This window comes from Ursus arctos, unplaced genomic scaffold (assembly GCF_023065955.2).
Source record: "Ursus arctos isolate Adak ecotype North America unplaced genomic scaffold, UrsArc2.0 scaffold_2, whole genome shotgun sequence".
Lineage (NCBI taxonomy): Eukaryota > Metazoa > Chordata > Mammalia > Carnivora > Ursidae > Ursus > Ursus arctos.
This window is the reverse complement of record NW_026622874.1, coordinates 99,953,813-99,981,033: the sequence shown is the minus strand read 5'-3', so window position 1 is coordinate 99,981,033 and position 27,221 is coordinate 99,953,813. Positions and strand designations below refer to the sequence as shown.

The window sequence follows — 27,221 nt, the reverse complement described above, 5'->3', positions numbered from 1 at the left end:
GAGACCCCGGTCCCCACCCCTGGACACCCCATCCTCGTCCTCCCTCTTGAATCTCCCCATGAGATCCGTCGGCTCTGAGCCTAGGGCCTCCCCAAGCCCAGTCTATTCAACCAAGATTCAGGGAGTGCCTACTGAGTGCTAGACTGGAGCCAGGCCCACCCCGGCCTTGGGACCCTCTCCAGGTCCTGAGGTGGTGGAGGCAGGCGATGACCTATGGAGGGGCCTCATGGAGGCATTTATGCAGTCTGTGTGCCATGACACCGGACAGGGGCAGGGACGATCCCTTGCAGGTGTTGATCAAGTGGGACTTGTAGCAGGTGGGCCGGGTGTCCACCGCTCACCGGCCCTGCTTGCGGGACCACCGCTGCGTGCGGGACCAAAGCGGCTAAATGTGAGGGCTTTACCCCAATGGATGACGACGAGGACTTGAGGGACCGTGGGCCGGGGCAGCTGAATGAATGCAATAGGGCCTGGGTTTGGAGCTTCATGTGGAGGGACCTGTCATCAGGATGATGCAGGGGCAGCCTCTGGAAAGGCAAGGGTCCTCCAGGCAGAGGGAGGTACAAGTGATCTGTGACTGTAGGAGCTGTGAGAAGGTGAGGTGCACCCGCAGTCCTCCCCCAAACCTGTCTGCATTCACCCCCAGGGGACACGGCTGGGTCTGAGGGTGAGCTCCTGTCCTCACAGAGGTCCGGGCCCTTTTCAGCCAGCTTGTGAGCCCCAGTCGGGAATGGTGCAGCCCTGCTCCTTCCCAAGCTCCCACCCAACAGGCACCATTATTCTTAAATTTTCTGTAGCATCCCCCAGCCTTGGACCCTCAGGACAGAGCAGCAACCTGACTGGGCTCGGGACAGGTTTAAACCTGCCTGAAATAACAGCTTCTCCCCTCCAAAACCTCAGCCCCTGGCTGGGAGCCTCTCGGGCCTACAGAGGATTCAAACTGGGGTCCTGCAGAGGGGTGCGGCAGCCCTTCTCCAAGCCTCACCTTCTCCAGCCCAGAGCACCAGCTGCCCACCCTCCAGCCGAGGCTAACTCTTCACAGTGATTGTCTTTGGCTTCTGGTGTTTTTAAAACGTTTTAAAATGAATAACACTTAAAAATTGAGGGTCTCTTTTTTTTTTTTTTTAAAGATTTTATTTATTTATTTGACAGAGATAGAGACAGCCAGCGAGAGAGGGAACACAAGCAGGGGGAGTGGGAGAGGAAGAAGCAGGCTCATAGCGGAGGAGCCTGACGTGGGGCTCGATCCCGTAACGCCGGGATCACGCCCTGAGCCGGAGGCAGACGCTTAACCGCTGTGCCACCCAGGCGCCCCAAATTGAGGGTCTCTTGTAAAAAGATTGAAAAAATCATAAGTTCTGCCAACACAAAGGCCATGGTTTACAGGGCACCTGTTAGGGGGCCCTGAGAGGTGACCAGCAGGCCCTATAGTTGAGGCTGGGGTTTACTGTTCTCCCTGCCCATTTCCATATGGCACCTCCCATCTGGTCCTTTGGAATCCTGGACCCCCAGCATAGACCCTTCCCCACCCTTCATCCCCAGGTAGTCCCAATGAGAGGGTCTGAGTGTAGGATAACAGAAGCAGTGGAGGCCAGGTAAAGGGGAACAACAGGAATGGAGGCCCCAGAGACTGGCATCAGGCCCTGAATGGGGGGTGAGGGGGAAGGATGTTGTCCATCCTGGGGAGAGCAGGAGAGGTGTAGATGAGGTCCCCCGTGGGAGCTGTGACCGTGGCGAGGGGTGAGAATACACCAACCCTCTCCTGCCCCCCCTTCATGCCAGCACGGCCCGTTGGCCAAATTTGCTTGTACTGTGGAGGGCAAGAGGGTCCTGGGGCTGCAGTCATGGTCCAATGCCCAAAGCTGGGTAGAGAACATACGGGGGGCTGGGAGCTAACACAGAACCAACCCTCATCAGGCAGGGACCCTGCATCACCCCAGCATCTCCCCAGTACTGTTCATGGCCTGTCCCCACGGGATACCTAAACCAAAACCTGATTTCTTCCCCTCCCTTCTCGGAGGAGATTTCAACGGCACGGAGTCCACCAGACTCTCCCCACTCAGCAAGCTCTGCCCTCCATCACGCTCTGCCCAAGGCTCTGCTGTCCTCCAGAGGCTGAGTCCCTGGGCCTCTCTATTCCGTCCCCTCTCCGAGCCTCTCTTCCCTCCTGCCCTGTGACAGGCAGTGTCCCCAGAGCTTGTCCAGCCCAGGACACCCAGGTGGTGCAGCCACACAAAGGGCCCACAGTCCACCACCCGGACGGCACGTCCAAGGTCAAGGTTAGGCTTGGGACACGCTCCCAAGGTACTCTCCTTCCCTGCCCCACACCTGTGAGGTCAGAAGCAAGGTGTGCTCGGGTAGACCGCCCACTGTTCTGTGGGAATCAAGCCGCTTGATAGGAGCCTTGGTATCTGTGCTTATTTTATAGTCAAATCAATGTAATTCCCCACTCTTACGACCTCACCTGACCCTGTTCCTTCCGGGTCAGCTCTCCTTTGGATCCGGATTGGGTGCTTGGGATGTGGGACTTGCCATCTGCCTCAGACTGGCCAAGCCTCTGCAGATGACCCTCCCCTGGGCCCCAGGTCATCTTTGTGCCTACTCTAAGCAGTGCTAGGCTGTCCCAAATGGCTGGGTCATGCTTAGGACTCTCATGTCCTCAGGTCACCTGGCCTTGACACTTCTGCCTTTGAAGCCCAGAAATGCCAGGGATTGGCACTGGCTGTGCCCACACCTATAGCACGGAAACTGAACACCACCATAGGACAGGGTTCCTGCCAGGTGGGCCTCTCTTCCCAGGTGCTGGAGAGCCAGAGACCCAGACTGCAGCCTTGACTCCCCCTCTCCTCTCCCCACTCGTTCATGCAGCGATGTTCCCCAAAGCTCTGGGTAGCCGTGCTGCTTGGGTTTCATGAGTCTCACAGCCCTGGCCAAGTCCTGGCATCGGCCTTCCTGTAGGTTCTCAGGTCCTCAATGGCACCCCCACTTCCTCTGAGGCCAGCAGCTTTATCCCTGCTTTTCCTTTACTCTCAGCAGGGATTCTTGCTGGGGCGTGTTCCCTCGCACACCTGCACACCCGCTGAGCGCAGGGCCCCGTGCTCAAGCCAGGGGTTCTCTGAAGAGCTCAGGCCCTGCTCTCTGGCGGGGGGGGGGGAGTCAGAGCCTTCACTTGGGCCCCTGGCTCAACAGGTCCAAAGAGCCAGGGCTGCAGATTGAGCCGTGAAAGCTGAAGGGAGGTGCCAGGGCTGAGTGGGAAGGGAAATGAGCAGGAGTGGGGACCAGCAAGAGCGAAATGGAGCCCAGACTCGGCTATGGCGCTGGCCCCACCCACCAAGAGATGCTGCTTAGGGCCCTCGGAATTTGCCGTGGGGCATCTCAGAACTCAGAATCGTAACCCTGCGTGGCAGTGACAGAGAGCCCTCAGATAACAGTTATAAATGTAGACAGGGTGTCGGGATTCCATATTAGAGGAGGCTGGAGGCCGTTTTTGACAAGAAGAGCTAGGATCCAGATGTGCCCAAGTCCTGCCGATTGTCTGCCTCTGTGAGGGGCAGCTGGTGGGTCAGAAATCGAAGGAACCTCAGAGAAGGGGACCCAGTTCCACTCGAGGCCCCTGCCAAAATGAGTCAGCCTGGGGAGAGAGGTACAGTGAGCAGGAGAGCCGGCAGGCCTATATCAAGGGCTGGTCCACCCTCCCCCCAGCTGTGTCTGAGCCAGACGGAGAGAGGAGAGGTGGCTGGCAGTATGTCCCAGGGGAAGACCCTCAGCCCAGCCAGTGACTGACCTGTCAGAAGACAGCTCTTTCCCTGGAGTGCACTGAGAAGGGACTGGTGGAGGTGAGCTGGGCAGAGAGGAAGCGGCAACCTCTCCCAGACACAAGGGCTAGCCTTGGCTTGAGCCCCTCCTGCACCATGCTACCTGGACTGGTCTGGTGGGACAGCAGTAAGGGACATAGGGCCTCCAGGTGCAGAGGAGCACGGGTCCCAGCTAGGAGGGGCAGCCTGTGAGCCATGGGCCAGGTGGCATTTCAGCCAAGCCCGAAAGAGGGCCAGAAGCTGGAATGCAGTGGGGCAGGGGAGACCTGACATGAGCAAGAGCCTGAAGGTGGGGAGCTTGGGGCTAGTAGGGGAATTGAGGCCATGGGGTGGCTGGTAGAGCCGCCATGGTGGCAAGCAGCCAGCAAAGGCACCAGGCAGAGGTGGGTCATGATTTGCCAGCATGGATGGGGGGGCTGTGGCAGGGGTCCAGGTGGGCAGCAGGGAGCTGCCCAAAGGCTATTGAAATAACTTAGATGGGAAGTGACCAGCCTTTAAGGTGACAAAGTGTCTTAGCCCATTCGAGCTGCTGTAACAAAGATACCGTAGACTTGGTGGTTTAAACAACAAACATTGGTTTCTCACAGTTCCGGAGATTGGGAAGTCCAAGATCAAGGCGTCGGCAGGTTCAGTGTCTGGTGAGCACCTGCTTCCTAGTTCAGAGCTCGCACTCTGGCTGTGCTTATTCAGTGAGGGGTCAGGGCAGCTCTCCGGGGTCCCTTTTATAAGGGCACTAATGCCTTTAGTGAGGGCTTCACCCGCATGACCTAGTTACCTCCCAAAGGCCCCACCTCCTAATGCCTTCGCACCGGGGATTAGGTTTCAACATAGGAAATGGGGGTGAGATGGGGCGACACAAACATTTAGCCCATGGCACAAGGTGACAGGGTCAAGCTGTGGAAATGGGAATTTCTACTTTCCAGGGGGATCCTGTTCACTCTGGGAACATTCCCCAGTTCTGCAATCCTTGTCACCGCTGTAAAGGACCCTGCCCATCGTCCTTCCAGAGGGAGCTCCCCCAACCCCAGAAGCCGTGCCTGCCCAGTCTGTCATACGAGTCCATCGTGGCCTCCCGCTTAGGCAGTGCAGGGCAGACCAGAGGGCAGAAAGGAGGACCAGGCAGAGATGACAGAAGTGTCCCCTTCAACAGGGGAAGAGGGTTGAATCCAGGCCCCTGCAGTGAAGCAGAAAGGAACAGGCAGGGGTGGGGTCTAGACTGTAGACAGACGGGGCGGGGGGGGGGGGGGTGTTGTGACAAAAACAACTTCCTTAACCGAACTTTTAGTCTCGGCCGCATCTCAGTTAGGCCCTGTCTTCCAGCTTCTGTGTCTGTCTGCATCACCCAGTTTTAACAAAAATCCCGTCAAGTTGGTTTAGCCAGAATCCCCACCCTTGGTATCTGATCACACTCCGTATCTGGTCATGGTTCTCACCCCGACCCCCCCAGCACCACCGTGATGTGTGATCGCCCCGGCTTGCCTTCAGCAAGAATCCTGTCTGATCTGTTTAACCAGAATCCCCCCCGCCCCCCGTTTCTTCTGTCTTGTTAAATGTCCATGCACCAACTTCCCCTACCCTGCTCCTTGGCTGTAAATCTTCACTTGTCCTTGATGAATCCAGATTCTCTTCTGAGGCCTCTTTCTCCCTATTGCATTAGGTCCTGGATAAAATCTTGTTTCTACTGCTTCAACTACTGCCTGGCTCTGGTTCTTTTTAGCGATGGCACTTCTGCCATCCCCCCACGCTGGGCATGTGGGGCTGGGCGGGAACTTTGGTCAGCACCCCTCTGTGCCAGGCTTCTTGCCAGTCCTTGGCATGACAGCCCAGGAGGAGCCCAGGAGGGCTTCCTGCAGGAGGAGACAGTTGAGCAAGTCCTGAGCACTGAGTGGGAGTGAGCTCTGCCCAGATGAGGGTCCAGTCCCTGAAGACGGCAGCCTGCCTGCAGGTGGGTCTGTGCAGGGGTAGCGTCAGCCCCAAGCGCCTGTGCTCCTATGGAGACGTCGGGGACATCGTGGGCCTCACAGAATTCCAAGTGTACCCACACGCCCTTTGCCTTCCACATTCCCATGCCCCAGCTGGTGAGCCACAGGAAGCCTGACACATAGAATGAGCTTCACGACAATCACTGGGTGGAGGGGGGGAGCTGACAGCCTCCTCACGGCCATCATCCCCTTGGAAGGCCGAGCACGAACTAGGCAGAAGACCCTGCTGGTAAACTTGATTTCACGACTACATCTTTATAGGCCCCCAAATTGTGACAGATATGTAACAGGGACATGGAAGGTGTATTAACACAAAAGTCTATGCTTTGGGGGACACCATTTGATTTCTTACATCTTTTTTTTTAATGTGTTTTTAAATTAGTTACTTCTTCTCCCGGTGGGTTTGGGAAACCTGTCGAGATTGAGTTCAGCAATGAGCAGCGGGAAAGCCCAGCAAAGTAACAGTTGATGCAAACCAAAGTGTCACTGTCCTCGGGTGAGAGGCGTCCTGACGAGGGTGATCCCGGGCTGCTCCAGCAGCCCCCCAAGGTCATGGACAAACGCCCCTCACGGCCTCTCCCACCTCAGCCCGTTCCTTCCCTCCCCTGCCGTGACCGAGCCAGTCAGCCGCCTGCTAAGCCACACTGTTAGGGCAAGAGGCAAAAATCATTAGGGCTCAGATTAAATGGTCTTGTCCAAATTTAATTTGTGCTTATATATTTACTTATTGTGCCATTGACTGTTTATTTATTCCTAAAACAGATAAATAAGTTCAGAGTAAATTGGGAGGGTAAGTCAATCTTATGACCAGAGTTTGTACGGCCTGGCAGAATGTGATACGATGGAGTCTAAAAGAGGAAGGGGGGGAAAATGGGCAGAGAGAACTTAAAAAGCCTTTTATTCTGAAGTAGGGAGCTCAGATTTTCTCCTGCAGGTCATGTGGGACAGAGATGGTTTAAGGGCATGCTGGGAAGGACTTTCAGTAATACCCAGTTGTTACCTTGTCGCCTTTCCTGTCGCTTCTCCTCCGCGTCCTCTGATAGCATCAAGGAGAAGGTCTCTGCAGGGCTGCTCGTCTCCAACGCCTCTCCCACACTTGTTCATCACCCTTTAAACAAAGACAGGGCAAGCCTTGAATTCGGAACTTCCACCAGGCAATGGGGTCTCCCCATAATTTAAAAACACTGTTTTGTTTCCATTTTATTTATTTTTACAGCTGCCTTCTAATTGGGGGGGGGGAGGAGCAGAGGGAGAGGGAGAGGGAGAATCCCAAGCAGGTTCCATGCCCAGCTCGGAGCCCGACGTGGGGCTTGATCCCACGACCCCTGGGGTCTGGGCTTGGCTGGTGACTTAGTTTGATAATTAGCTTCTGGCATAAGTGACACTGTAACTTCTAAGGCTAGATCGTGAGAAGGCTTGTAGATCCCCAGCCCAGGTCTCTTGGGACACAGACCCTCTACCGTTAGATACCCGGATCACGGGTGGAGAGGTTATGTGTAGCTGCTTAGTGGACAGCCCCACTGAGCTCCCAGCTGACTGCCAGTATCAACTACCAGCCTTGTGATGAACCCACGTCTCAGCCCCACTGAGCTGTCGGACGACATCACACAGAGCAGAAGAACCGCCCAGCTGAGCCCAGGCAATATGTGGAGCCGTCAGAAATAATAAAGCATCTGCTGTTTTTAGCCACTGTTTAGAGTGGAGGATTGCACAAGAGTTAGCTGAAGCAGAGGGCAATAGGAAAGGCAGGGGACATCTAGAAGGACTCCTGGGTATGCGTCTCAGTGTCTCCAGGTAGATGGTGCTGCCGGCCAGGGAAGGGAGGCATCGGGAGATGCAGGCTTGGCCAGGAATTAAGAGCTCTGTGTGGTCTTCTAAAGCTTTAGATTTTTGTAACATCCGAGTCTGTGAGAACAATGAGTCCTCAGGTCCAAGGGAGAAGCCTGGATGGAGGCTGATGTCACAGGCTGGGATGGAGTTGCCGGGGGACCCAACCAGATCCTACCTGCAGGGGAGGTTCCTAAGGGCACAGCTATGCTCTTCTACCATCTGGGGGCCTCGCAGTTCATTTCTACAATGTCTAAATTTTGTAACGTTGGAACAGTAGAAAGCCTTATCCCAGAAAATCCAATCAGAGGAAAGAATTTCTGTTTGATGCTTTCTTGCTTTAGATGCAACAAACATATTCGAAGGGCCTAAGGTGTCCTGGGCACATGGGCCCCTTTGCCCGTCCTATTTCGCCCATTGTGTTTGATACACGATAACCCAGAACAATAGACACTCTTGCTCCCATTTTGCAGGCAAGGAAAATTGTCACATAGTAACTGGTGGCCGGAATTCCAATCCCCAAGTCCTCCCTGGAGGAACATTGCTATTTCCTAAAAGATACCCAGCTGACTCAAAGAAAGCAAAGACCAGTAATAAGAGTCAGGCTCCTTTCTGTTTTATAGATTTGATTTTATCTCATTCCCTGGGGATTTTCCATTTTAGAGAATCATGGGCTTAGCCAGCTAGCTCCTGATATGACACGAATACAGCCTCAGGGCCTGCCCAAAGGGATATTTACGTAATCGCTAAGAAAGCAACATGACACCCTGCTCTACTGTCATTATGGTGACTAACACATCACCAAGGGGCAGGAAGGACTTCGCACCAGGGTCCCTCTGTCTAGCACTAGTCCCTAAAATACGTAAGACCTGGAGCCCTTTCCTGACCCCCTCACAAAAACAACTTGATCCCTATCTTTTCCAAACCCTTGTAGGTGTGATCATTATATGAAAAATTAAGACTAGTTGTACTCTTGGTAATTTTGTGAGCTTTTTTTTTTTTTTTCTTTTTTTAATTCACATTGTATGAGCCAGCCTTGAGTCTGGACTCCTTTACAAAATTCCCATCTATTAAGAAACTTCTTTTCTTAGTGCTCATGTCTCTACATTTTCCTTTCGTGTCTCCCAACACACATGATTTAGTCAGGCCTCACTGGCTGCCAGCGTGTAAAGACAGAGGAGCGATCTAAACACTGAAAAGCAGAGTCCCCCACAATGAGCAAGGGCACAGGTGACATGAACGTGGCAACCATTGACTCAAGTCAAAGAACCCCTGGACATGGCTGGAAATACAGCTAGGAGGTGGAGGGGGAGCCCTTGCCAGGGTCGAAGAGATGAGGAGCCTAGCTCCTTGCTACACAGCCCTGGGCCCTGGCGTGTCATTCGTCTTGGCAACCGGGATTCCCCCGCTCCTGACTGGAATTCAAGTCTGGGACGCCCTGACCCTGGAGCTGTGAATGGGGGATGAGCCTAGGGTGGCTTCCTGGCTGCATAGACAGGGGCTCAGGATGCAGGAACGCTGGGCTGGGGAGCACAGGCAGGGGCCCTAGGTACTCTGGCTGGGGCAGGTGGGTGGGCAGGGCAGTTTTGGACCAAGCCACCGCATGGCCTGCGCCAAGGTTCTGCCCATGACATTTGTCCAAGGCAAAAGGACAGGAGTGAGGGATGGCTCAGGTGCTGTGGCTCCCGTCCCTCTTGGGCATGGAGGAGGGTGCCTGTTCCTGTGTTTGCTGCCCAGACCCCTGACAGGAGTGGGGGGTGCAGAGTGGCCAGGACTGGGGACTGAGCTGGTTTGTGGTCAGGTGGCAAAAACAAGGTGGAGGGAGAGTTGGGTGATGAGGGCAGGGATCAGAGGTGAGCAGCCCCCACCCCGGGGGACAGAGACTGATTCATGGGGCCTTTCAGGAGCCACACTTGGCTGGGCTTCCAACTAAGGAGTTATTGGGGGTGGGGGGTGGGCCCAGAGGGCAGGCCTGCTTGCTTAGTCTTAGATGCTTATCAGAATGGAGAAGCCTAATAAAGGGGGACAGAGATGCTGAGAAGTTCTGGGGAGAAGTCAGAGCGGTAAACAGGAGGATTGGGAGTCTGGGGCCAACGGGTTCCACAAAATCTAGCCCCTAGCTCCACCTTTCATTCCACCACCTGTCTCCTGTGACACCTATGACCCAGCCATCTGGAAACTCTCACCGTTCCATCAGGCCCTCTCGGGCTCTGATCCATTGCACCATGTGACTTCTGTCTGGACCGCCTTCCCCTCTAGTCCCTCCTGTCCTTACCTTGCAAACACCTTATGCCCCAGCAAGACTTCTGTGAGGCCATTTGGCTCCCCATGTCGGAGGCAGGTGCTCTGTCCCCCACAGCCCATCCCATTGTATGACCATTCACGTGTGTGTGTCTCTCCTACTGGGCTGTGAGTTCTTCAGCAATGCCTGTCAACGCCTGGGACAAACCCCACCCAACACGTGGACTTCACCTACCAACAGGCTCGGTCTACCCACCTGGATGTGGGTCCCTGTCCTGGGTTCCCCGGAAGCAGACTGCAGAATGTTACTCAAGGAAAGGGCCAGGGGAGGCTGGTGGGAGCAGGGGTGCTGCCCAGGGTTGGGGGTGGGGGAAAGGAGAGGGTCTCAGGCAAAGCCCTACAGGGGCAAGGAGGCTTCCACCTCATCCCAGAGCTCCGCTGGAGCAGAAGGGCTGCCTCAGACTCGTCCCAATGTGAGGAAGGGAGCCGGGCTTTCACAACTCTTCAGAGGTGGGTTGGGGGCCACCTCCCTTTCTGAGAGACGGAAGAGCCACAGGTGCTGCTGGGGGAAGCCAGGCAGGGTCAGGGGAGCCCACATATTTGCAAAAGCATCCACCCATGATGTGGGCAGAGAATCACCGTTTGCTCAGGCTGCTCATTGCCCCACACAGATCCACTCACGCCACACATGGATTCCACTCGGGGGAGCATGCTGACAACAGAAGGCTGGGGGGGATCACCCCCAGTCGGCCCTCATCTCCCCTGTCATCCCCGGGTCCCCCTTGCCTTCAGCACCTCTGCTGTTCTAGGAGGCCCATCTAACAGGATGACTTGGACCTTCCCCCCTGAGGGGTCAGATCCCCAGTTGAAAGATCTGATACCCCCTCCCCTCAGTGATTGGTTACTCAGGGAAACAGCTCTGGCCCATCGGTGGGGGGGGGGAGGGGGGAGGAAATCACCATCATACACGAATCACTGTATATACAGTGGCAGAGGAAGGGAAGATGCAGCCATTTCTGAACTGATCTAAAGCTGTCCTTAGGAGATGCCCAAATTGGCCTCCTCAAGTGTCTACCCTCGGGTCCCCGTCCCTCCCAGCAGGGTTTTACTGAATAAGTCCATCCTAGGCCAAGGGACTCAGGTTAGAAGGACGAGTCTGGGGTGAGGAGCACTGACCATGGGACTGAATACCAAGGCCCTTGCTCTAGAGCGACCAGGAAAATATTCTGTAGAAAAACTGGTGGCAAGACACAAAATCCAGCCATGAAAACACAGAGACAAGACAATGTATTTCTTCATTTAAATTTATTTTTCACTTTTTGTTTCTCACTTAACCAACACATTTGTAAAATGTAGCAGGCTGTGTTAGTAAAGGAGAAGCAGGGAGCAGAGGGGGGCAGGATCGAAGCAGCCACGCGGGAAGTCAAGAGCAGAAAGCACTTGGGGGCAGAAGGGGCGGGCAGCCTCCTCCACTGTCCTGCCTTCCCACAGGCATGAACATTGCCGACGCTTGTACAGACCCCCCAGACAATTGCGTAGACGTTGTAAAGAGCATTTCTGTTGCCTCCAACCTCTGTCCCCCAATTTCTCCCCCTAACCCCACCAGTGATGGGTCAGGATCTGCTCGGGCCAGCACCCTGCATAGCCTGGCCCAGGAGAACCCTGCCGCTGGGTCTCAAGGCCCCAACCCCCTAGCCTTAGTCCCTGGGCAAGCAACAGAAAAGCTGAGAGCCCGCGGATCCCAGGGAGGGGCAACCTCAGAGCTCTTTCCCCAAGGGGAACATGGAGCTGGACTTCGGAGAGCATTCTCAGAATGCCCTCTGCGTCAGCCACCATCTCCTGCTCAAGAGGACACTGACAGGCCACTGTGTGTGCGGGACCTCGGCAGCGACGAGGGCGACAGCCTGCCTCCCACACTCGCTGGAACCCTGGGCTCCCTTGCAGGGAAGGTTTAGCTTCGACCCAGGGAAGGGCTTCCTGGCATTTGTGCATTGACCCCGTGGACACTCTGACCCTGTGCTTATGAACACAAACATTTTAATCAGGATGATATCCACCCTGATGAATTTTCATTCTAGAAAGTACTTTCAAGGCAAATGCCATTGAGGACAATTTAATGCCTTGATCGGTTTTCTACAAAGTGCAGATAAATTTCCTTTTTTTCCCCATTTTTTTTCCTTGAAGAAAAATTCACCAGGATCAAATCCTATTCGTGTGCGTTTTACCACATATATTTGATTCCCTGGTTAGTGTTCGATGCATGTCTAATGTCACCGACGGTCACACGTGTCACCGGCAGTTTTCTCCTGTGGCTCCCACTTCTGCGAAGTCCAGTTTTCTGGAGGAAGGGTTTTGGCAGACTCCTCACGGCTCAATTCCCAGTAACAAATTCGTGCGGCGTGCTGTTCGTACTGAAGCCCAACACCCGTGCTTTTTGGCCCCGGCGGCTCGCGTCTCGTGGCGCGTGGAGCGTTTCCGAGGGTCGGTGCGCGAACGCGACCTCCCCTCCGCTAACCAGGGAGAGAGCTGGAAGCCGGGCCACGGCCACGGAACCGGGCGGGAGGAGCCCGCGCCCTCCCTGATCCCGATCCCCCCCCCTCCGTCACCGCCCGTCCGCGCCGGGCCCGCTCACGGCGCCTTGTCCGCGGCCCCCGCCGCCTGCTCGGAGCGCGCTGGGCCGCCGGTGGCCGCGCGTGTGCCGCAGAGCAGGCCCAGGCCTCGCGAGCGGCCGGCGCCGTGCAGCTGGCGCTCGTGGCGGCGGATCTGCACCTTGTGGCGGAAGCGCTCGCCGCAGTCCTCGCAGACGTAGGGCCGCTCGCCCGAGTGCGTGCGCCGGTGGCGCAGGAGGTTGGACGAGACGCTGAAGCGCTTGCCGCAGTCGCCGCAGGCGTAGGGCCGCTCGCCCGTGTGCGTGCGCTGGTGCTGCACGAGCGCCGAGCTCTCGCTGAAGCGCTTGGCGCAGTAGGAGCACGCGTAGGGCTTCTCGCCCGTGTGGATGCGCTGGTGCGTCACCAGGTTGGAGTGCTGCGAGAAGCCCTTGCCGCACTCGCCGCAGCGGTGCGGCCGCTCGCCCGTGTGCGTGGCCTGGTGCCGCACCAGGTCCGTGCTGCGGCTGAAGCCCTTGCCGCACTCCCCGCAGATGGTCGGCCGGTCCCGCGCGCGCCGCCGCCGCCGCTGCCTGGCCGGAGTCAGCGCCGCGCTGCCGGCGGGGCCCGGGATGGCCACCACCGCGGGCGCCGCCACAGCCGGCAACACCATGAGCTCCTGCAGCACCACGTAGCCCGGGGGGGCCACCACGACCGCGGCTGGGGGCCCCGGGGCCGAAGTCCCGCCGCCCCCCGCGGCGGGCACCAGCTCCAGCTGCAGCTCCGGCTGCACGGGGGTCAGCTCCAGCTGCACCTCCTGCTGCTGGGCTCCCAGCTCCACCGGGGTCAGCTCCAGCTGCACCTCCTGCTGCTCCTCCAGCTGCTGCTGCTGCTCCAGCTGCTGCTCCAGCTGCTGCAGCTGCTCCTGCAGTTTGAGCTGCAGCTGCCGCTGTTCCTGTTCTCTCTCCAGCTCCTGCTGCCGCTCTAGCTCCTGCCGCTGCTGCTCCAGTTCCTGCTCCGTCCCCAGGTCCACCGGCATGAGCTCCAGCTCCACCTCTTCCTCCTCCTCTGGCTCCAGTGGACGGGGCTGCTGCTGCTGTTGCAACTGTTCTTGCTGCTGCATCTGCTGTTGCTGCAACAGCTGCTGCTGCTGTAACTGTTCTTGCTGCTGCAGCTGCTGCTGCTGTAACTGTTGCTGCTGTAGCAGCTGCTGCTGTAACTGTTCCTGCTGCTGCAGCTGCTGAAGCTGTAACTGTTCCTGCTGCTGCTGCTGCTGCAGCTGCTGCAGCTGTAACTGTTCCTGCTGCTGCTGCAGCACCTGTAACTGTTCCTGCGGCTGCAGGTGCTGCTGCTGTAACTGTTTCTCCTGATTCTGCTGTTCCTGCTGCTGCTGCTGCTGCTGTAACTGTTCCTCCTGCTTCTGCTGTAACTGTTCCTGCTGCAGGTGTTGTCGCTGCTGCTGGTGCTGCTGTAACTGTTCCTCCTGCTTCTGCTGTAACTGTTCCTGCTGCAGGTGTTGCTGCTGCTGCTGCTGCTTCAATTCTAGCTGCCATCCTGCTGGCTGGCTTTGTGGTTGCTGCTCTGGTTGCAGCTCTGACTGTTGCCGCTGCAACTCCTGCTGTCCGGGCGCTGCTTCCTCAGCCAGTTCCCTGGCCCCCGTTGGGGCGGCGCTTGTTGGCCGTGGAGGGCTGCCGTTCTTATCCTGAGCCTCTTCTTCCTCTTGACTCTCACTCCCACCGCTGCCACCTGTAGTGCAAATGGCAGGAAGCCAGGAGAGAAGGATCTACAGGCAGCTCTCACGGTCGGACCCCCACGACCTCCTCGCTTACCCTGCCCCATGGACAGCCACTCTAGGACACACCACTGAGCTCTCAGCAGGGACCCAAAAGCACCAGGTCAATTGGCCATGGCAGCCCGGCAGAAACTGAAATGCCCAGAGGTGCAGGGCTGGCTTAGAAATGTGCCCGAAGGGCTGCGGTCACGTCACTCTGGACCCTGGCTCTCCGACCTCTCCTCTGGGCCTTCCTCCACACAGCCTCCATGCTTAGATCTTGGCCGTGACAAGAGCCTGGGTGTCTGGGGCTCCCCAACACCATTCCCCGAGAAGTCTCTTGCGCTTAACTACCATCCAGTGGGAATCAGTGAACAAGCCACTCCGACAGCCACAGGCCCACGTTGAACTCTGACCTCAGTTAGGATCACGCCTTAAATAAGCGAAACTTGCCTTCTTTGTAATTAATGAAGAGTCTCTGTAAAGCTGCCTGGAAGTATTACTACAGGTGGTTTCTAAAAGTCCCCGAAGTGTCAGAGAAAGCACGACGTTTCCAGTGGCAAGTCCTCAGATCGGGCCCTACCTCAACCGGTTAGCAGCTGTCAGCCTCCTGCGGCCTCAGAGCCCTCCCTGTTGGTAACAGCCTCAGGATACCCACAATTCCAGCCTCATGGGTGAAGCAGGAAGGGCCCTGGCATAGCCTCTAGAACCTGGCAGGTGCTTGACAAACCCCTCTCCCTGTGGGCTTGATTAGTCTGCAAACTGACGAACAGTTTGGAAATACCAAGGACACAACTAGCCCCAGTTGAAACAGCCTAGAAACGGGACGTGTTTGAGACTGTTAGTCTGGAACGGAAAGGACTAACTCCAGAGCCCCACATCAGCACGGTGACCGGCCAGTTATGTAACCTCTGGGAATCTGAGTGTCCCTTCCTGCAAAATGAGATCGGCCCTTCTCATGGACATGGCGAAAAGTTGAGGGCGTACAGGTGCGGCCCAGCATTGAGCAAGTGTAGAGTAACCCCTGCCTCCTACGTGTCACTCCGTGGTCACGTGTCACTGTCTGCACAATATCCACGTGTCATTTCTCGTTTCGAGCATTCATACTATGTTCCCAGGAAGTCCGAGGAGGCTTGCTCCATTCCCAAGTCTGATTTCAAGGTTTGTTCTTCCTAGTGCCTCATATTTTCAATTTTGTAACGGAAAGCAGGGGTTCGATTTATAAAATTTTGCTTTCCGGCCACTTTTCCAGGAGTATATTGATCTAATAAAACCAAGGGGTATCTCCATGCAAATAATTTTCTTTTAGAAAACTGTTCCTAATAACGTTTGCTTAGGCTAACGGACAAGTATTTTTCACATACACACACCAGCCAGGAGTACGTGCACGGGGAGCAAAGACAGCCACGCAAACGTGTCCCTCCACCCCTGCCCCCCACCCCCAGCAGGTTGGAGACACTCCAGCGTCCTGCCACCTCTGGGAGCAGCAGGGACACGTCGAGCTTCTGTGTAAGTCCTCACATTTCTAGCACCACACTTGACCGTGTGGCCAGTCCTGGCTTCTTGCAGCCACATCAGCATTTCTAATAGTGATGTTTTGGTAAATACGTTATTAAGTGTCATCTGATGTGCATACCCTTGTAAGACTTTTCTTGGTTAAATATTTGAGCGGGAAGACCCCTCATTTCATCCACACATCGCCACCCAACCTCTCCAATTCCCTTGGTTCTTTTCATGCTGTTCGACCCTGGGCCAGCCCTCACTTAGTGCCCTCAAAGGACAGAGACGGGAATTGGCTCCCAGGACCATGATCACCATAGAAAGCTGGCCCAGAGGGGTCCCTGAGGGAGAAGGCATCTTGGAAGGTTCTGCAGGCCCACATTTGCCTCTGGGCAAAAGGGGAGAAAGAGGGATGGAAGCAGAGGTCAGGCAAAGTGGACAAGGTCAGAGAAGGCCACAGGAAAAAGAGAAGCCAGGGGGCCAATGCCTGAGGTACAAGGGGCAGAGGGAGAGAGCCCCTGAATTCAATCTGAGAACTTGAGCCTAGAGCCCGGGACAGGTGGGAGGACCGTGGAGACTACCTGACCATGGGGGACACAGCAGCAGCTCCCAGCCAGCATACATCCAGGGTTCAGGGGAGGGGCTGAGAATGTCTACACTGCCGGGAGCCTGTCACCAGCAGAACCACAGCCTGGTAGAGCCGCCTCAGAAAATCCTGAGGCAAATCTGCCCGTGTCACTCCAGGCAGCTGAAGTTGGCTGGCATGAGCAGTGGCAGCCCACCCTCCCCACCCGGAAACCACCAGGTGAGCACCCTTGCAGACAGCAGGCTGCCCCCCACCCTGCAGCCCCCTCTCTCTCAGCCACAGCAGGCTTGGGGCTCTGTCAAAAGATCCTCCAGGGGGGCCCCGAGGACTATCTCCTGCTTTAGGTCAGAGCCGCATGCCTCTCCAGCCCCTCACCTGACAGGGTGCCAGGACATGGGCCCCCATCTTCAAGACACCGGAGCTCCAGCACGAAGGTTTCCGTCGCTGCCCCCAGCTCCATCCTAGCGTTCAGACCAAGATCCCGGGGAGCCAGCTGTGCTGAGAGGAAGGAAGGAAGCTGTTCAGGCAGGTAGGAGTGCTGTGAGCCCCCAGCCCAGTGGCACGGACTGCCGGAGAGCCTTCCATCTCTGCCCTGGGCCCCAGAGCCGGCTTCTCCACCAGGCTGGAAAGGAGGACAGTGCAATCCACAGCTGGAAAGGGAGCAGCGGGGCTGCCTGGAGGCTCAGCTCCCAGGGCCCATTCATTTCGCCCGCAGAGGCAGTCCTCCCTCTCCCCACTTTGCAGGGCCCACGCTCAGCCTCATGCGTCGGGTCCTCACTGAGAGCCCGCTGCGGGAGCCAGCCTTCACCAGGGAGCTGGAGTCCCGCAAGTGACATTTGAGGAAGTTTGCAGAAAAAGAGTGACATCTCACGTTCCACCACCCCCTTCAAAGCACTTCAAATGTGTTCACCTCCCTGGTTTCTTGCCTACCAGACTGCTGTTGGGGTTCACCCAGCCTTCCAAGGCCACAAGCAGCCCACAGGTTCCAGGTGCCCCCTCAGCTCTCTGGGAAGGCAGGTTTTCAGGGGATGACAACCCATGGAATCAACTCTGGCCCAGGAGCTCCTGAAGTCTGGAAGGTTCCCCACCTCTCTCCTGCATCCACCTGGCCCCAGAGGTGTCCCCACATCCAGTCCCGTCTCCTCTCCTAACTCCAGCTCCCCCTTTCAGAATCGGGTCCAGAAGCCCTCCAGAGAAGCCCCCCCCCCCCCCCCGCGCCTTTGGCCCCTCTCTCCTGGCCGCTGGGCCCACCTGGTGCAGCATTTCCTGCTCCTCACAGCGGCCTCTGCACTAGGGGAGGTGTGGTCAGCAGCGGCTGGAGAGTGCAGGCCAGAGCGTCAGCCAGCTCCTTCCTGAGGCTCCTCCATCCAGAAAGAGCCGGGGAGGCGCTGGGCCACCGGGGGCCTTTCTGGGCACTGCGGCGGGCCTGTCGCTGTCAGGGCTGTCGAGGTCGCCCTGGGCCAAAAAAGGGGCAGGACGGAGTTCGGGAGCAGAAGTTGGTGTCGGCTGCCCGGGGAGGGGGGCGGGGAGGGGCTGGGGGCCGGCCGGGCGGGGGTCCGTCCGATGTCCGCGGGGGGGTCGGGCGACACCGGTCTCGGCCCAGCCGGGGGCAGCCCGGGTCCGGCCGGGGTGCGCCGGCGGCCACAGGTGCCCGGAGCCGGCGGGCGGGGGGCGGCCCGCGCCGGGTCCCGTTGCCTCGCCCGCCCGCCCGAGCGTACGTCCGGCCGGCAGCGGGCAGCGGGCAGCGGGCAGCGGGCCGGGCCGGGGGCGGGGGCGGCGGGGCCGGCACAGGAAGTCCCCCCGGCATCCGCATCCTGTCCCCCGCCCGCCACCCGCGCGCCCCGCGCCCCGGCCCCCGCGCCGCCGCCGCCGCCGCTCTAGGCCGCCGCGAGCTCGGTGGGCTTAACCCTTCCCGGCCCGGCCGCTCACCCGCGGGGTGGCGACTGTGGCTGCCCCGGGGAGGGGGGCGGGCGAGGCTCCGGGCCCGAGCCCTGCCACCCCCCGGGGGACTGGTGCAGCTTCGGGGCGCCCCTGGCCCGGCCCAAGTTGTGGTTCATTAGCACTCAATTAGAGGACGCTCACCTAATGAGGAGGCCCCAATCCGCGCCGCCCCCCCCCCCCCAGCGGACCCAAAAGAGGTCGCCCCCTCCGCCCCTCGAACCCCTCCTCCTGGAGCCTGGAATGGTGAAGGCAGGGCTGGGAGGGGGGCGTGGAGTTTGTGCGCCCTTGGACAGTAGGCTGGGACCCCAAAGGACCAGATGGGGCCGTGGGAGCCACCCTCGTCAACTTAAGGGTAAACCCGGCTGGCTTCCTCTGTGCACAAGGCCCGCGGGTCAGGCCCCTCTCCGCAGCCCCCAACCTCTGCCCTCCCCAGGCCCCCACCCCAGGAGCGATGTGCAGAGGCCTCCCTGAACAGGCCAAGCTGACCTCTGCCTGGGTCAGGGGTCTCCTCCTCAGGGAGGCCTTACCTGACCGTCCTGATATCCCATCACGTTGCTGCACTGTCCAAACCTGGAGAGTCACCGTTAAAATAGGGTTACACCAATTCTCTTGAAAAATCCAAAGACCTGGGCTTGGAAGCTGTTCCTGGGCTAGAGTATGGGCATGCCTCACTGGAGGCGGCCACAGCCCTAGAGCGGCCATAGTTCTCTTCTCTCCTTACCGTCTCCATCCTGGCCTGGCTGCCCCTCCTTATTACCTTTTTGGATACTTCCTGGCCCCACAGCCTGTGGAGTTTAGGGCCTCTCCTCCAGCCCTCTGAAAAGCTTGCACTCTGGCTGGCAGCTTCACCCCAGACTAGAAGCTCCAGATGGCCAAGGACCTCCCCTGCCTTATCAGGGGAACAAATGCAGCAAGAGCCTAGCTTTGGAGGCAGAAAAATCTAGATTTGCAACGGCCTCTTACAGTTGGGTCATGAGGCAGATTATTCCCTTGCATCTGTGGAATAGGGACAGCACTCCACTAGCCAGGACTTGAAGGGTAGTGAGCATCCCCCCCCCCCCCAGCCAGCCTTGCACCTCCCCTCCCCTGGGAGGGCTGGGAGCAGAGCTGTCTCTGCCTCCTCTTTCCTCCAGGGAGACCTCACGCCCAGAGGATCCAGAGGATCCACTCACTCCTTGAATCTTTCAGCGCTCTCTCTGCTGGCTTCTTTCCAAGAGCATTTGCTCATTCCCGGCTCTCCCATCTTAAAAACATGCAACCCCTTCTCTCTGCTGCCCTCAGTGGCCAAACTTCCTGGAAAGAAGCCCCATAGCAGTTCTGTCCAAATCTCAGTCTACCTGTCCCTCCTTCCTCCTTCCCTTTCTCCAACTTGGCCTCGGCCCCATCACTCCACCCAGACAGCTCCCTCCAATGTCACTAGTGACCTCCATGTCACTCAATCTCATGCTAGTCCACCGCTAGGCAGCTTTGGACAGTTCTCTGGCGGTCGATGAGAAGGACCACCCTTGGTTTCCCCTTCCTCTCGGTCTGCCTCTTCTGGACTCCTTTGCAGGTACGTTGCTCACCTTAATTTACATCACTGTGTGTTCCCAAATCAATGGTTCTATCCTGAAGACTCTCTCCTGTCCATGACCATGACTGAGCACCTCACAAACGACAGCCACCCCTTTTCTTCCTCTTTCTCCCTTTAATTTTTTTTTTTAAAGAAAGAGCGAGCAGAGGGGATGGGGAGGGGCAAAGGGAGAGGGACAGAGAGAATCCCAACATGGGACTCGATCTCACGACGCTAACATCATGACCTAAGCTGAAATCAAATGTCGATGCTCAACTGACTGAGCCACCCAGGAGCCCCTCTCCCTTTAATTTTTTGGTCCAGGCTATACACTACTGAATTGAATAAGTCAAATTGTTCTACGAGGCTTAAGAAACAACAAAAATCTCTCCTCACTTCTGAGTCCCCTCCTGTTTCTTCTGGTATCTTTTTTGCCATGTTTCTAAATAATATGTTTATAATGCTATTATTTGGTCTTTCCATTTTAGGTAGTATCTACAGACATCCCACTCTGGAAGATGCAGATTTAACCCTTTAAGCCACACATACATATGTCTCCTTCCTCCCTACAATAATCTGTCTGGTCTTTATCCAGTTTCCTGGGATAGAGTGTCTACACCCTTGGAATTTCTCCAGTGATAGGAATGTCTTTGTTATTCAGGGGGTGAGGGGGCTGGATTAGCTTCAGGATGGGGGCTGGTCATACCAGAAAGACCAACCCTGTCATTACAGGGCTGGGGCTCTAAGCTGGGTGATATCAACCCAACCATGGAGGTCAGTCACATGGCCAGTGATTTGATCGATCACGCCTACGCAATGAAACACCAGTAAAAACTATGGGCACCAAGATTCAGGTGAGTTTCCTGGTTGGTGATAGACTCTCTGTGTCCAGAAAGAAGACATGGAAGCTCTACATTCAGGACTCTTCCTAGACCTTAGAGGTCTTCAGGGACCATTGTTGGTCCTGCTTGGTAGCCTTTGTGGTAAAACTGTAATCGTACTTGAATCGCACTTGAATTCTGCGAGTTGATCTAGTTAGTGATCTGACCTGAGTAGGTCAAAGGAATCCGTGAGTTTGTGGCCAGTTGGTCAGAAGTGCCAGGGGCCCGGGGACTCCCAAACTTGCAGCTGGTGTCTACCGTGAGGACAGTCTTGCTGGGGGTGATGCCCTTATCTCGTGGAGTCTGTGCCATCTCTGTGGTCAGCTGCAGAAGTGCAGGACGGGACCACACCCCTCCACAGTTTTATCACAGTCGGGGGTCAACCACACGTACTGTTCCCATGAGTACATCTCTGTAGATATTTTTCACTGCGGAGCCCAGTAAAAGGATTTGTATTAGTTCTTCCTAGAATTAATCTCTCCTCCTCTTTCTCTTTTTTCTTTTTAAAAATTGCTTTGATTCAGTCTTAGAATCTCCTGAAAAGTCTCTCTGCATCCTCCTTTGGCTCTCTACATGCCCGTGAACCCAAATTTCCACCTGGTCAAACTCGTCAGAAAATCTATTTGTTTCATTTTGTTTCCAGAGATCCCTTCTGGAGCCTCCTGCCTTTGGATCCAAATTGGGCAGTTTGCCCTCTGGAGTGCTCTGTCGGCCTGGGAGTCTGATGTCATCATCTGGGACTCCATGTCTCTTGCTCTCTCTCCTGCATTAATCTGTTTCCTCACACCGCGTCTCTCTCCTTCGTAAGTCCTAATAGAGACACTCAGCACTCACCAAGTATTCCAAGCGTTCCCCTACATTTCCAAGTCTTACATGCAGTTCAGCGGGGGTTCAGTGATTAATTTGGCCAGGGGACTATGAAGGGAAGTGACCTGGGCTATGTCTAAGCCAAAGCACTTAAGAGCTGGTGGGCCACCTCCCTCTCACGCCTCCCCTGCGGTGCGGCCTTGGAGGCCATGTGCTCCCGATGGAGCAACCAGAAGACAGTGGAACATCAGCTTGAGCTGTCCATGCAGTCAGGAAAACACCAGAATGTATAAGTAATTAAGCAGAACATTTAATACAGGAAAATGGTCCCATGTTAAAAGGGCTGGAGCACAGGGGACAATGGAACTACCCAGAGATTAGGACCTCTGGGGCTAGAGGGGCGAGAGGGGAAAACGGTATTGTAGAGAGACACATTTGCTGTATCAACGAGGCAGGGGTAGGCAAAACTGTTGGAACTGGGGTATGTGAGCAAGAAGCAATCAGCTCAGACTCTCCAGCAGTGACGGCTCTGCCAGAAACAGGAAAGGTCTTTGCTTCCATCCTGACTTCTGATCCCCCCTTGGTGCTTCCCATTAGCAGAATCTAGCCAGAGGCCAGCTGGCAAGGGAGCCCAGAGAAATGTCATTTCCCATCTTCCAGCCTCCTGCAATCGAGCATATGGAAGGATAGGGATTGAGTCAAGAGGCAACAGGCAAAGAGCCGGCACGTTTGTGCCTCTGGAGAGCCAGCCTCCTGCCAGTGTGGGAACTGCAGACGTCTACGAGCTAAGGCGCGGATGGAATGCTGTGCCGCTAACGTTGATCATCGCCACCTTCCTTCCGGGGAGCACATTCTTTAGTGGTCTTCCTGAGAAAGAGTATATGGCAAATAAAATCCAGGGAGCCCTCACATCTAAAAAGTTTTTTTTCAGGGTGCCTGGATGGCTCAGTCGGTTAAAATGTGTCTGCCTCTGGCTCAAGTCATAATTCCAGAGTCCCAGGATCGAGCCCCATGTTGGACTCCCTGCTCAGCGGGGAGTCTGCTTCTCCCTCTGCCTCTGCCCCTCCCCCTGCTTGTGCTGTCTCCCTCTCTCAAATAAATAAATAAAATTTAAAAAAAAAAGTTTTTATTCTTACATGTGACTGAGCACGGATTCTAGAATGCCAATGTCTTCTCCTCTGATTTTAAAGACATCCTTTCATTGTCTTTTGGCCCCCAGTGTGGCTATGAAGGATGTCCTGTGCCATTTTGATACCGGATCCTCTCTGTGTGGCTGGTATTTTTCTCTCTGGAAGCTTGTAAATCTTTTTTTTTTTTTTTTAAGATTTTATTTATTTATCTGACAGAGAAAGACAGCCAGCGAGAGAGGGAACACAAGCAGGGGGAGTGGGAGAGGAAGAAGCAGGCTCCCAGCAGAGGAGCCTGATGTGGGACTCTATCCCAGAACGCCGGGATCACGCCCTGAGCTGAAGGCAGACGCTTAACGACTGCGCCACGCAGGCGCCTTTTTTTTTTTTTAACCTGTATATTCTGAGGTTCCATGACGACAGACATGCAGGCAGCCACTTCAATCAGGAGACTCATGCTTTTCTGTTCTGAGAAATGAATTTGAGTTATTTGATAGTGCCCCCTTCCATTTTCTCTTTTCTGCTTTCCTGGGATTTTGATTATTCGGGTGTTGGACCTTCTGTTCTGATCCTCTAATGTCATTGTACTTTCTCTTTCATTTTCATCACTTAATCTCTTGGTTACACTTTCCTTTTTTAAAAAAGATGTTATTTATTTACTTATTCGTTTATTTGAGACAGAGAGAGAAAGAGCAAGGAGAGGAGCAGAGCGAGAAGGACAAGCTGACTCCATGCTGAGCAAGGAGCCCGACGCGGGTCTAAATCCCACGACCCTGAGATCATGTCCTGAGCAGAAATCAAGAGTCTGACGCCCAAATGATGGGGACACCCAGGTGCCCCTCTTGGTTACACTTTCTAGAAGAGTTTCTCATCACTGTCCTCTAAACTTTCTGCTTTCATTTCTGCAAGCCTGTCTTTAATTTCCAGAGCTTTCTTATTCTCAGACTTGGTTTTTTTCTTATACATGCTCTTGTTGCATGATTGCAATGTTTGCTTCTGTCTCACTGAAGACAATTAACTTTGTTCCTGCTTCCTCTATCATCATTGTTTGCTCTAGTTAATTTTTTATTTTAAAAAAGTGTTTGCTTCATTTCTCCTGTCAGAGGATGTCCTAAGATGCCGGGTGATGCTGGGCTGTTCGGTGATGTGTGTGGAGTGAGTTGTTCTCCAAGCAAGAGAGGGACTCTGCTGTGCGGAGGGGTGTCCTCCAACATTTGGTAGTATTTTCTCTCGGGCCAGTTTCTCTAGAAAGGACACGTTTGATCCCCTGTCTGGGGAAGTAACTTGGCCCTGAGCATTCTAGGAGCCAAATGGTGGGTAAAAAGACTGGGAAGAGAGGTCTTACATTTTGGAAAGCAGATTTCACTAAACCCCATGGTTTCAAGAAGAACTCTCCCTGCCTCTGACTCTGTCCAGTGTTCCCAAAGTCAGAGCCTGTTTGGTACCAGGCTTTAGCCAGAGTAGATGCGAAGTGGGAGGGGAGGTGTGCGGACCCACTGGCCCCTTGTGATACTTTGTAGCAGTCTTTCAGTTTTCATCCACACTGGGAGCCTTGCATTCTGCAGGCTTTCTGGGGGGAAACTGGGTTGTTTCTTGTTGGCTTCCCCCTCTGATAGTTTAGTTTTCAACTTTCTCTACTCTGCTAAGTCAGATCCACCAGTTCTTCTGTGTTCCAGTTTCTAAAGTCTTGTGCTTTTGATTTTTCCTTGCTGAGAGAGACAGACAAGAGACAGTGAACAATAGAGACAGAGAGAAGGAGAGACAGAGAGGAACAGACATGGGCCAGGAGTGGGGGCCCTACTGGGGAGAGGAGTGTGATGGACTTGTGCCCTGATGGTGGCTTGGGGCTGCAGGAAGTTTCATCTTTCCACTGGGGATGATGGAGGAGGTTTGGAATATGATCCAGGGAAGAATGACAGGCTGGGGAGCAGTACAGATGGCCTGGAAAGCATCTAGGGCATGCATAGTGGTGGCCCAGGGGGCAAATGTCAGGCCTTGCTTCCTCAGGTCAAACCCCCAGTGTTCTCTCTCAGAGCATAGGAGCCCATGGCACTCGCTTGATTCCGATTTTACAATATGATTGGGGTCTGCCTCCCTCCCACGGCTGCCAGCTGCAAGGACAAGGAGTTGGTCTAGGTTGGTCACCCTTGTTTCCCGAGTACCCACTACAGTAGACACTCTGTAAGTATTTGTTGAATGAATTAATAAACTAATCAGACTGGGGGTGCTTTTTACACCTACTAATGTCGCAAAGACAACTCAGGATAATAATCCAAGCTTCACCTCTCGTCTATAAAGGTGCGGCATCTGACCCGAGATGGGCACATCATTCTCTTCCTCTCCCGGGGATCTGGAGAAGAAGCTCACTGGACCCAAAGATGACTGGGTGGAATGCGCCCACGGAGATGTCTTACACAGAGAGAGTCTCCCCCCGAGTTCCCACTGCTGAGAATCCTAGAGCTCCGGTCCCCACCCTTCCTGTGACGGGCCCTTGACTGCTTCCACAAAAACCCTTTTTCCTGCCGAATTCACTCAAGGTTGGTCTCGGCAAACAGAGAACCCTCACAAACACAGAAATTGGTACTAGAAGTGGCACTCAGGCCCAGATACCCCAGAAAAATTTGGGATTTGAAACTGGCTATTGGACCAAGATGAGGACAAGGCAAGGAGACTCCCACATGTGTTCAGGGCCAGTGTGTTCTGTTAAAACAACATCCGGGTGCCAGCGAGGGCCACCTGAGACCATGGGTCCTCCGACATTGAGGCCCTGGAGGATCACCTGAAGGGAACAGGGATGCCAGAACCATAGCTTTGGATGGGTCCATCTAACAGCATTAATTCCCTTCCAGTAAGATCTCAGCATTCCTTTGCTGAGGCCCAGATTGAACCGGGGACCTTTGTGGGGCTGCTCTGAGAGCACCGCAACGCACTGGTAGCCACAGCCCGAGACCTGGGTCTCGGGTCGATTCCTGGGTCACCAGAAGGGAGCTCCACTTGGACTCTGTTCGAGCTTCCTGGGGTTGCCATGACAACGTACCACACACAGGGTGGACACCATGGAAATGAGTGTTGGACAGTTCCAGAGGTGTTGATCAGGGTGTTGGAGGGGTTGATTCCTTCTGAGGCTGTGAGGGAGGGTCTGCTCCTTGTCTCTCTCCCAGCTTCTGGTGCTCCCGTCAGTCTGTGGTGTTTCTTGGCTGGCAGAAGCGTCATCCCGATCTCTGTCTTCATCGTCACTCAACAGGTGTTCTCCCTGTGCGTGCCTGTGTCCAAGTACCCCCCGGTCATATTGGATTGGGGCCCATCCTAATGACCTCATCTTAACCAATGACATCTGCAATGACCCTATTTCCAAACAAAGTCCTGAGGGGCTAGAACTTCAGTCATTTGAATGGGGAGCAGGGACGGTAGGAGGGGAAGGAACCGTGAGGAAACTCATCCACAAGGAGCACAGTGTGGCTTCTTGGCTCAGGCTGAATGGGAGGACTAAGTGATGATGGGAACCTGTGTTTTTGTGCTGGCTTGCCCCCAGGGTGTGGTGCCGCAGTTTCCCGGGGAGCCATGCCCACCTGAACCAAATAGCTCTGTGCCTAGGGGCACTGCCCTTGGCCTGGATTGGCGACAGAATATGGAAATTTGGGGGCTGGAACACATTCTGTCCCTACTACCTCTCCCAAAGGGGCTCAGAGGACTCACCCTTGATTTGAGAAATGGGCTAGCGACAGGATCACTAGAAAAGCTCTTTATCAGCCAGGCATGGTGCCTCCAGGCCATGGAAACGAACTTCCTAGTCTGTGCAGGGATGGAAGGATACTCTACAGGCCGAGGCCCGGAGGCAGCACTAAATTTCCAGAAGCAAAGAAGGGACGCTTCCTACATTAGGTATTGTATGGGTGGCGTGGAAATCGGTTCTCAGGCAATGGTCTGGTGCTCAAATCAGTGACTACGTCCATGAAACCAGTGCGCAGCCCAGAAATAAAATACCTAGTGTGTGTAAGCTGACCTTCCCGGGTCTGGAGAACGGCAGCTTGAGCCAGGCCTCTGTGCTGGCTGCTGTGACCTGTCACCCCGTGCCTGGACTGCGGCGTTGCATTCATCGCCGAGGACACAGCCTAGGTAGGCCTGGTGGCAGAGAAAGTCTCTGTTGCAGGTTTGGTTTGCTAGGATGCTGACTCTGGGGTGGAGATTTGGCAGGAGGCCTGCCCCAGCCTCATTACAGAGGGCTGGGAACAGGATGGGAGAAGGGGAGGAAGAAGGACCAGGTGGAGGAGACTCGAGACTGTCGTGGGGTCTCGGGGAAGGCCACAGGCAACCCATTGGGGACCTCTGAAGCTAAGAGGGTTTTCAGAGTTGTCACAAGCTGGGGGCATGAGAGCCAGGTCTTTGTGAACCTGCATCAGTCATTACATACAGGATCCCCCAGGGTGGGGGTGTGACCTGGGGCAAGGTGTTGCCCTTCAGCAAATGCAAGTCTGCAGATGGCTAGTAGCTAGGTGCTGTCTGGCAGCAACACACAGGGCAGCTCAGGGGGACACATCCTTCAACCCCGAAGGGGGGAGGAGTATCTGGAGAGTGCATCTTGGCATCCACTATGAGCTCTTGCCAT

The 27,221-nt window shown here is 55.5% G+C and overlaps 2 protein-coding genes across 4 annotated transcripts in view; both read right to left on the bottom strand.

Moving 5' to 3' along the window:
* The window catches only part of ZNF316 (zinc finger protein 316), a 36,901-nt gene extending 19,067 nt beyond the window's left edge, over positions 1-17,834 (bottom strand). Inside the window, exons 1-4 of the mRNA XM_057315128.1 lie at positions 17,559-17,834; positions 16,683-16,800; positions 12,498-14,196; positions 6,798-6,905 (exon numbers count right to left, since the gene is read on the bottom strand). Coding sequence (XP_057171111.1) covers positions 6,798-6,905; positions 12,498-14,196; positions 16,683-16,800; positions 17,559-17,570 — 1,937 coding nt within the window. The 5' untranslated portion in view covers positions 17,571-17,834. The remainder of the gene's footprint in view (positions 1-6,797; positions 6,906-12,497; positions 14,197-16,682; positions 16,801-17,558) is intronic.
* A 4,017-nt stretch (positions 17,835-21,851) lies between these two features.
* INTS15 (integrator complex subunit 15) overlaps positions 21,852-27,221 on the bottom strand; it is a 30,059-nt gene continuing 24,689 nt past the window's right edge. For 2 of the 3 annotated variants that reach the window (XM_048224776.2, XM_044390200.3), the window contains exon 7: positions 25,575-25,878. In XM_048224776.2, coding sequence (XP_048080733.1) covers positions 25,590-25,878 — 289 coding nt within the window. In that variant the 3' untranslated portion in view covers positions 25,575-25,589. Of the gene's footprint in view, positions 22,356-25,574; positions 25,879-27,221 lie in introns of those variants that run through there. The other variant, XM_044390201.3, reaches the window with a different exon arrangement.